This window comes from Daktulosphaira vitifoliae, unplaced genomic scaffold (assembly GCF_025091365.1).
Source record: "Daktulosphaira vitifoliae isolate Bord-2020 unplaced genomic scaffold, ASM2509136v1 Scaffold_1, whole genome shotgun sequence".
In the NCBI taxonomy this organism is placed as follows: Eukaryota; Metazoa; Arthropoda; class Insecta; order Hemiptera; family Phylloxeridae; genus Daktulosphaira; species Daktulosphaira vitifoliae.
This window is the reverse complement of record NW_026099572.1, coordinates 23,342,847-23,353,443: the sequence shown is the minus strand read 5'-3', so window position 1 is coordinate 23,353,443 and position 10,597 is coordinate 23,342,847. Positions and strand designations below refer to the sequence as shown.

General features: G+C 26.5%; 2 protein-coding genes and 1 long non-coding RNA gene across 12 annotated transcripts in view; 1 reads left to right on the top strand and 2 right to left on the bottom strand.

Moving 5' to 3' along the window:
- Nucleotides 1-10,597, bottom strand: part of LOC126896160 (uncharacterized) — a 60,389-nt gene that overhangs the window by 41,545 nt on the left and 8,247 nt on the right. The window lies entirely within an intron of this gene.
- The window catches only part of LOC126896181 (uncharacterized), a 70,586-nt gene that overhangs the window by 53,001 nt on the left and 6,988 nt on the right, over nucleotides 1-10,597 (top strand). The gene's annotated exons all lie outside the window — the stretch shown is intronic.
- The window catches only part of LOC126896171 (uncharacterized), a 15,194-nt gene that overhangs the window by 1,016 nt on the left and 3,581 nt on the right, over nucleotides 1-10,597 (bottom strand). Inside the window, exons 2-6 of one of the 2 annotated variants that reach the window (XM_050668738.1) lie at nucleotides 7,103-7,132; nucleotides 6,184-6,240; nucleotides 3,045-3,071; nucleotides 2,876-2,941; nucleotides 1,857-1,907 (exon numbers count right to left, since the gene is read on the bottom strand). In XM_050668738.1, the coding sequence (XP_050524695.1) occupies nucleotides 1,857-1,907; nucleotides 2,876-2,941; nucleotides 3,045-3,071; nucleotides 6,184-6,240; nucleotides 7,103-7,132 (231 nt within the window). Of the gene's footprint in view, nucleotides 1-1,856; nucleotides 1,908-2,875; nucleotides 2,942-3,044; nucleotides 3,072-3,100; nucleotides 3,131-6,180; nucleotides 6,241-7,102; nucleotides 7,133-10,597 lie in introns of both variants that reach the window. The other variant, XM_050668737.1, reaches the window with a different exon arrangement.

The following is a 10,597-nucleotide window of genomic DNA, read 5'->3' as shown; positions in this document are numbered from 1 at the left end:
TTTTTTTTTTTTTTTTTGTGTCTGTCACTACTTTTTCTCAGCTCTCACTGGACCGATTTCTTTTAACAATACGTCAAAAGATCACAAATTGTATCTAGTTGAAGACATTACCCTTAAAAATTTAAAAATTTTCCCTCGTTCCCCGCAAATGGGGGAAATATCCAAAAAAATTACAAATTTAAAAATCGACAAATTTTGTCACTTTTATCACTTTTTTTTCTTAAAACTTCCATAACTTTTTCAAAAATCAACAAATCAACATAATTTTTTTTTAACTTAAACCTTAGATATTTTCCTTTCATTTGATATAATTTTTTTGAAAATTTGACATTTAACCTGCTCATGGGGGGGGAATTAAAATTGCAACTTTTTTACAAAAACTAATTTTTTCAACTTAATTTTTGAAAATGTTCCGGAAATACTGCGTCCTTTAAACATATATCAAATTAAAGCTTATTTTATGTACTATTAAATGAAAAAAAAAAATTTGTCCCGACGACCTATCTTCTATGCGCAAAAGGCTACCGTATTTAAAAATATGCTATTTTTTAGCTTCGATGAGGGTTTTGTATTTTATTTTATTTTAAAATATTTTATTAGGGGAATAAACTGACTTTCATGAATATTATATAATTTCANTTATTTCAAACTTGCAAGTTGAGTTAAAAGTTATGGTAATAAATTCATTTTTTTTTTATTAAAACTTTCACTTTAAAGAACAAAAAGAAGTAGGTTCAAAATGATTACTTTTAACATATTAAAAATCAATAATAATTTGAAAATAATTAATTATAAAAATTATATAATATATAATTAAAATAATTACTAATCTGGATATAATTAAGGAAATAGGAGTTGATGTTGGGTTGGGTTGGTTACATTTTTAACTTTATAATGCTATAACTCATTGAAAAGTGTACGAATCAACACAATTTTTTTATGAGAAATAATATTTTTTAATAATCCCTTTTTCATTCGACATACTTTATCTTAATCAGGGTATTAATAAGAAACTAGCAGATAATGTAGCTTTTGTAATTATCCACCAATTTCTTAGAATTAAACACTATCTACTGATTTGCATCGAAGCGTTTCTTATGATAGTGATTTTAATCACTGTCAGATTAAATCTATACTGGACCCAACTATGCAACATCCCCACTATGCCCCGACCCCACTGTGCTTGGTTTTTTTTTATTATATTTGTTGTCAGTTTTCGCCAGAAGACAAAATAAATTCAAAATTTTTTTTTCATTTTTAAATTACATTTTATTTTTTTAAAGTATATTACATAAGCTTAAATTTAAGATATATATAAAGGTATTTCCGGAACACTTTCATAACTTAAGTTAAAAAAGATAATTTTTTGTGAAAAAATTGTCATTTTGAATCCTCCTATGGGCAGGTAAAGGGTCAGATTTATATAATAATATATCAAATGATAAGTAAAGACATTATGCATCTATAAAAAAATATATATTCATTTGTTCATTGTTAAAAAAGTTATAGAAGTTTTAAGTAAAAAAAATTTTGTTTTTTGATCTTATGATGCATTGTTGAAAGAAATCGGTTCGGTGAGAGCTTAGAAAAAGTGTTAACAGACACAAAAAAAAATAATAGGAATAAAAAATACATCATAATAAAACTTATAACTTCTCAGCTTCGCATAGAAGCGAAAAAAGTACGTAAAGTATTCGCTGGATAAAAATTTCTTAGATTTGTCAATAACACCATTTATAAATTTTTTTTATCGAATTTGTTCATTGCGTATTTTATGTAGAAAAATCAATGCTATAAAGAAACTAAATAATTTTATCACAAAAACTCATTTTTGAAATTCATTAGATAAAACTTACCTTCATAATAAATATAATTCTCAGGTTCCTCTATTGGTTTTCCTTTATTTACTGAAATCAATTTTTACTAGTTTATATAAACAGACTTTTTGGATTTCAAACAATTTAATCCAATTATAAGATAATTAAGAAGTAAGACTTTTCTTTATGAATCTTTAGATCTTTTCTTAATGTATTCATATATAAATAATATAAAACTATATAAATAATTTTACTACCTACAATAATAACTTTAATTGAGTAAAATTAAAACTATATTAAAAACATTATTAATTTAAAAACTAAAAAATATTAAAAATATTTAACTCAAAAGCCACAAAAAATTACTGAAAAGTCGCGGATACGTATTTCGGAAACAATGTTACTATTATCAACGCTAAACACATACTGACACCCCGACTAAAAAAAAACTCTCTTATGTACCCCTAGTGACGTCATCACTAAGTAATATTATCACATTTTGCCAGTAAACACAAGTTTAATAATGCATTTTCAGTAGGCCAAAGTGGGCTAAAGAAACAAAACATTGAACAGGATAAAATAAATGAGCTTATTAATTTAACAAAGTTATGTAAGAGTCAAAATTTTTTCCTATTTCTAAATAAATTTTATGAGCAAACTGAAGGCACAGCAATGGGAAATCCGCTATCACCATTTTTAGCAGAACTTTTCATGAGTAGGTTTGAAACAAATTTAAAACACACTTATGGTGATTTTCCAAAAATTTGGGTTAGGTATGTAGATGAAATTTTTGCAGTTATAAATAAAGATTTTAATATGGAGGTTTTCATAGAACATTTAAATTCTTTTTCTCAATCGATTAAATTCACATATAAACAAGAAGTAGAGGGAAAATTGCCTTTTTTGAGGCTTTTAAGTTTAATATTTTATAGTTTTTTAAATTAATAATAGTTGTAATATAGTTTTAATTTTACTTAATTAAATAGCCACGAGTGATCAATTTTTATTAAATAAATTTAGTTTTTGAAAAAATTAATTTTCAAAGAAAGTATTCTTACTAAAATATAGAGTGAGATTTTGTCGAATTATTTTTTCTCGAATTAATACATCATTTATGTCATTGCCTGCAAATGTTACAAATATATCACTCAAGAAGAAAATAAACTGCAGTTTTAAAATTCGGCATTAAATATCAAAAAAATTTCAATTGAACCCGATAATGTCTACCTTTTGGAGAGTAGTCAGTGTCTGAATCTGTAATTATGGTCAAATAAATTACTCACTTGGTGGAACAAAGTAAAGTTTTAATTCCTCTGAAATAAAAGATTGAGTCATAATCAATACAATATAGACAGTTAACAATATTTTCTAAAAATTGCTTTATTATTTTTTTTTTTTTAAGAATGATTGTGTTATGTTTTAGTTTTACATTTATTTTGTTTTTCCTGAAATTTCAGTCTAACTTCTGCTTTAAGCATATGATCCGTTATACATCCTTAATTTTCCGAACATAAAATGCTACAGAGATTAGGGAGTCAAAGATGGTACTTGGCTAAGCCAATGATAGGCGAAATGGGAATTATTTCCGACTTGCACTAGACACTATTAACCACCGATGAGAAAAATCACAAAAAATCTCGTTGGTACTCTGGAGATCGAACCCGAGACCCTATTTGCCGAAACATACGTTTCTACTCACTAGGCCAGGCTAACCCTTCTGCTAAAAGTGCTCGATAAACAATTATTTTTAAATAAAATTTAATTTAAAAAAATATTTTCCTTGAGATAATTCTTATTTTAATTATTTTACATTTTTGTAAAATTTAAATACACATTCTGATTTTAAATATTTAAGAATTTTTAATTTTTTCCTATAGTTACATATTATAAAATATATAGTAACATATTTATAAGTAGTCAACAATTATGTTTATATATGTTTGAGAAGTGCGAAAAATTTGAATTTAATTTAATCAAATAAATGCAAAACTTCTCAGATCAGGTAAAGTGGGGTAATTATAAATTGAGGCAATTGTAAAAAAAAAATTTTACAGTATTATGTTATCATTTTTTTTACATTTTATGACATCCGTATGAAGGTATAAACGGTTTTGATATTATATAATGATTTAAACACGAACATTTGATGTTATGTGATAGTAAAATTTATCTTTTGATAAGACTCCTATTTTTTTCCGTTTGTCAAATGAAAGTATTTCACAACAATCTACTGCCCTACATTCAAAAATGTAAGTATTAAGTTCAACGTTATTTTGTTGTCTTTCTTATTGAGTTATAATACATTATTATTCACGATAATAGTGAAATACGTTCATATAAAATTATTTGATAATATAAAATGTAAATTTAAATAATAAATAAATTAAAATAATTTAGTTAAACCATATTTTAATTGGTCGCTGTAATGCATTGACAACAGAGACTGAAAACGTCATTGAAAAATGTCTATTAGCTTGATCACAAATGGGTCAACTATGTGATAAAGATGAGTTAGATAGTTGAATGATTTAGTATGTGAGTACATCAATGTGAACAATTTGAAAACCCCATTTAAAGATGGGAGACCAGGTGATGACTGGTATTATTTATTCATGTAACGACACTCTTCATTAACTTTTAAAAAACCGAAACAGCTTCAAAAATTTAGAAAAGATGCTAGGAAGCCTGAAAGTACTCCTTATAATAGTTTTAGCCCTATAGATATAGTAGGCATTTTTTCAAATCAACTTTTACAGTATAAACAACGAAACTCTACTACCACTGATGTAGCTAACACCAACCCCAAGACTGAAAACTGCTAAGTATGGAGAAGTTTTAACAATATCAGAAGTATTAAATAGACTAAAAGAAGCTCAAGATAAGAAAAATATGAAAGAACTAGCTGGAAAACGTGGTAGGCCACGTTTTTCTAGTAAAGAAGAACAGTGTAATTTATCAATCCCTTTAAATTACTTCAACGATGACCCACTAGACTTTGAAGAAGTAATGTACCAAAAAATTGAATGGTCTTTGATAAAACTAAAGGTATACATTTTGGTGCACTTCTTAGGTGGTCCTCGTAACAAGCACCATTATAAAGATGTTTGTTGTGTTGTAAGTGTTGATGATGATTATGAAATTATAGTGAAAGGGATGAAAAAAGAAAATGAAGAAGGAAATAAGGAGATAATTTAAAATATAAAATCCCACTTCGCATCACCCTTTCTAACACTACTTTCCTCATTCCCACTACTCTTTTTCATTTCCTAGATTTCGCCTCAATGATTCGCCTTATGTGGTTGGCTAATAATGATCCAACTTTCGAATTATTTTAATTAAGCCGTATTTATGTTTTCTTTTTTTTTTTAATTTATATCCTGTTTCTATGTATATATATTTTTTCTTTTGTTATTTGTTTCTCACTAAATTTTATTATAATGACTGTTATATATATTTTTGTATAAAATGTTCTAAATAAATAAATGAAAAAGAAAGGAAGGAAATTGATTTACGAATTTCCTTTTGTCACAGTAAACGAAAAGTGATTTTAGTTTTAAGATGTTATCTACTTAAATTATTAATAACCTATTTATCAAAAGACTGATGCAGAGTTAAGATTATCTTTGTTGTTTCAGAGTTATTTGTTTATTTATGTTAAGATATCAATTTCATTTTTTTTACATTAAATTCTATAATTACCTATCAAAAGACTGATACAGAGGTATAAAAATAAAAAAATGATTTAAAATATTAAATTTTGTTATTTTTTACATTTGCCTCAAGCACTTTGTTATTTAAAATGGGTAAATATAAATATTATTGACAATTACCCCTAACACAGTACATGAAATGGGGCAATTGTAAATATGTGTTTAATTTACAATCGAGACTCTTAAAATGATCAAAGATTACCCCAGTTGTATTTTCATAATATTCAATAGCTTCAATTCATTTACAATCACCCCCAAAAAAATTTTAATAATTTTAAATATTGAATTAAAAATCAAAAAAGTAGTCTTTGCATTTTTTCATATGACACCATATATTTTGAAAAGCTTATAATTGATATTAAGCATAAAAGCAAAGAATAAATAAAATTTACGAAAAAAGTTTAATTTTCTTTAAAAATATTGTATAATCTATTTACAATTACCCCACTTCACCCTCCTTCCGAAAATATTATTTTATCAATAATATATATATTTTTTAAGAAAAATAATGGTAGTAATTGTAACATAAAAGTTGTAATCTGTCAAAATTATAATAATACTTTTACATAAAACAGATAAGTAGTAGAATTAAATATAAAGCTAAAATACCGTAGAGCCTACCCATGCCAGAATTTGATTTATTTTTGTCTTACCACGTGTACTTTGAGTATTTTCACACATATATTCCATAAATGAAAACAGTCTAAATGGTACTGATTAAAAAATAAATAATATATTAAAAAAATACAATTATTTTAAATATGATTTTTATTTAATATTATACAAATATTATATCATAAGATTGACACGGTCCCGCGTCGCTTCGTGATACAGAATGACTCGCGACTCGTGTCACCTTTATCAGCCGTCGCCCTACTATGAATATATGACTGACCAACACCGCGTGTCATACGCCACGATGCAAAGTCCAGCAAGTACCATACGGCTGACTACAACCCACCGCAAATGATACACGTGGAGTCTTCTTCCTGTTGTCAACGTGACAATGTCGAAGATGTACACCAACAGGTCCGAACGTGCCGCATGACCGGACTTGACGAACCGAACCGCACCCGCGAACAGTCGACATCAACGCTGATAAACGCCCGAAGATCATGCCGGCACCGAGTCGCCGTCGCCAGCGAAAGTGCCTCGATGTTATGCAAAGATTATTATTACTGCGTTCGTCTTTTCGGTTTGTTTGTTTCATTCATATGATTTATACACTAATTTCATTATTTTACAATTAATCATTAACTACCATCGTCTCCGTGGCAAAATCACGTAACTCGATTTCCCAAAATTATTCAGTAGAAAATAAAACACCCTCTTTGTGTTACAAACAATATAAATAGAATTTTTGATATTTCATTATCTCAAGAAATAATAGAAAATTTTTATTCGAAAGCCACTCTAAAAGTGTGTTAATATTATGTTAAATTGCGTATTTTTCGAAAAAAATTAATTTCAAAATGTTTAGTTACGCGGTTTTGCCATAAACACGATGTTTATGTTGAAGTTATGCTAATTAAAACTATAGTTACGATTTTTTATTTATTAATTAGTACACTTTACCTGTGCTGTCTAGTTTTTCCAACATATAATCTAAATTTTATACAGACAATAACAATAAGTTAGAGTTAAGTTTACATATTTATAAAATTACTAAATTTAGATTTTACATTGAATTTATTTTAACGTATTACTCTTTCGCACATTTAACGACTATATAGCATATATTTATAGTATACATCGTTAAATATGTAAGAGTAAATAAAGACATTTTTTTTAAATAGTTCAAAAATATTTCCTTAATATAAGTATTATTGTATAAATAAAATTTAGAGAGAGGAAAATTACATTTAGATACCAAAAATTTGCCCATCTTATGCCAACGATATTTTTTGTAAACCTTCTGCTACTAACTATCTCATTAATTAGTGTAATTTTACCAAATTAACTTTTAACTTAATTCAAAAAGGGTTCAGTAGTTAATTCAGTCATCACTTTTGTGCTGATGTCCGCCTTTGTTTTGCTGTTGATTCCCGGATAGGTGACCATGCGGGAACGACAACAGTGGTACACACCTAGCCCCCTTGTGGATCTGTTGACAGCTATTGTAAAAATCCTGTCAAACCATTTATAAGGTAGAGCTCAAGGAAATGACGATAATTTTTAACTTAATTTGTTTTATAAATAACGGATTAACATCAACTATTATCACGTTAACTTTTAACTACAATGAAAAGCTAAGGTTTCGTGATGATGTGTGTATTTTTTTATGTCTGACCATGAAAATTCTTAGCCCTCACTAGATAAAATTTATTGGTTTATGCATCAAAAGAAGACCATTTTTATCTAGTTCACCCTAAAAATTTGTAAAAAACCTCAATTTTATAAATTTAAAAAATTATATAATAAAATTATATAATTATCGTATATAAATCTTTAACTTGTCCTATTTTGATAAATACATTCCACGATGTGTCTGACTAAGTTCATTAAAAAGTAGTAATTCTGCAAATACTTTTCCGTTAATTTTTAATAATAATTTTTACAGTTTTAAATTATGCTGAAAGCATAATTTTTTTATGTGAATGTAATTTAAAAATAAATATTTTTTAGTGTTATTTTACAAAAAATGTTGATGGGCCGGTAACAAATTTGGATTAGTAATATGAATTACAAGCATTTTAATATATTGTGTAGGTATGTAGAGCGGGTTGAACCTAAAAATTTGTAAAACCATTCGATTTTATAATCGTAAAAAATTATCTAAAACTATGATATCGTAAAACATGATATTTAAAAAATAATTTTCTGCATTTTTAAAATGATGTAATTTTTAAAAACATTTATCCTAAATTTTAATAATTTGTATAAGAAACAAAAAACATTCTTTTGATATAATTTTCATAAAAAGCATTAGAAAACTTAAGTCCAGAAAGAATTTGAAAGAGTCTATCTAAGTAAATAAAAAATAAGTATGTCAATAATTCTTTTCCAATCCAATTTGTGAAATTTTTTCTTGATATATGACAATTTCTAACCTATATTAAATTAATATTTTTGTAGTGTACTACAATAATAAAAAAAAAAATTCTATAATTGTTCTACTATGTGAAATCGCCCGTAAAAGCAATTATATATATTCATAATTTATACGATTTTTATGATTTAAATTTTCAATTGAATATTTAAGGCTTGTTTAAATGACTACACAAAAACCAATTTTTGAGGTCGCTGAATCCGAATCTGAGGTCGAAATCATCCCATCGTGCCAGAGTTTCTCAAAACCTCAAAAAACCCCGAGCCAAACGATAAACCCTTTACATAAAACCTCTTAAAAACCTTTTGAAATCATAACCCAAAACATTTACATTTTTGTATTGTAGTCATTTATTTTTTATTCTAGTAATTTCATAGAAGGTTTTAGGGATAAATGAATTTTAACATCTGCTCATCGAAGGGTTTTTCATGGCTATCACGTTAATTACTGTAATGAATCATCTATACTTATTCTAATTAAGCCACAACCCCACCGTACTAGGATTTTTAATTAATTTAATTAAAACGACTTGATAAAAAAACATTAATTTGTTCAACTTTAATGAATATATCGGGTATTTATACATGTAATACATTTTAATACACTGAGTATATGAAGCGTACATACAACACTACGAGATTTACCCGCCCAAGATTGTTAAGTTATTTTCTTATTTGAAATAAATTGCATATCTTCCCGAAATATTTTTAAAAATTGAAAATAGAATTATTTTATTTTGGTTCCTAGCCCATGTAAAATTTCGGATTCATTTTTTTACTCGTAGTAAAACAACAATGAGATTATTTGAAATATTTATTACACTTTACAAGCAATAATTTCATATAGTTTGTATGTATTGATAAATATTATTTAATTAGTATTAAGGATTGTCCTCGCACATTATTAACAATTATACTATTTTTTCAATAAAGACCTATTTTCTGTTTAACTATTGATATTTTTAGTATTAAAAAACCCAGCACAGGGGGGTCGCGGCACAGTGGTGACGTGGCATAGCTGGATCAAGTATAATGATATCTGACAGTGATTAAAATCACTATAAAAAAAAAACGCTTCGATGCAAATCTTCAGATAGTGTTTAATTTTAAAAAATTGGTGGATTATTCCAAAAGCTTCATAAACTGCTAGTTCCTAATTAATATCCTCATTAAGATGAAGTATGTCGAATGAAAAAGAGATTATTAAAAAATAGTATTTCCCATAAAAAAATTATATTATATATAGAAAATTGTCAGACTTTCCGGAACACTTTCAAAATTTAAGTTGAAAAAGTCAATTTTTTGTAAAAAAGTTGTAATTTTAAATCCCCCCCTGTGGGCAGGTAAAAAGTCAGATTTATAAAAAAAATATACCAAATGATAGGTAAAGACATCATGCATCTACAAAAAAAAGAATTATATTGATCCATACATTTTTCAAAAAGTTATAGCATAATAAAGTTAAAAATGGAAAATACAAAATCGAAAATTTTCACACAAAAATAGCATTCGGTAGCCATTTTCACCGTAAAGATAAGATAAAGTCCAAAATTTTTTTTTTCATGATAAAGCATATTACATTAGCTTTAATTTAAGATATATATAAAAGTGTCAGACCTTCCGGAACATTTTCAAAATTTAAGTTAAACAAATTAATTTTTTGTGAAAAAGTTGTCATTTTAAATCTCCCCTTGTGGGCAGGTTAAGGGTTTAATTTATAATAAAAATATACCAAATGAAAGGTAATAACATTATGCATCTATATAAAAAATAATTATATTGATTTAGTTATTTTTAAAAAAGTTATGGCAATTTTAAGTAAAAAAAATTGAAAAATTTTTGAAAATTAGGCATTTTTAAATATGTAATTTTTTTGGAGGTTTCCCCCATTTACGGGGAACAAGGGAATTTTTTTCAATTTTTAAGGGTAATGTTTTCGACTAGATACGATTTATGATCTTTTGACGTATCATTGAAAGAAATCGGTTCGGTGAGAGCTGAGAAAATGTGGTAACAGACACA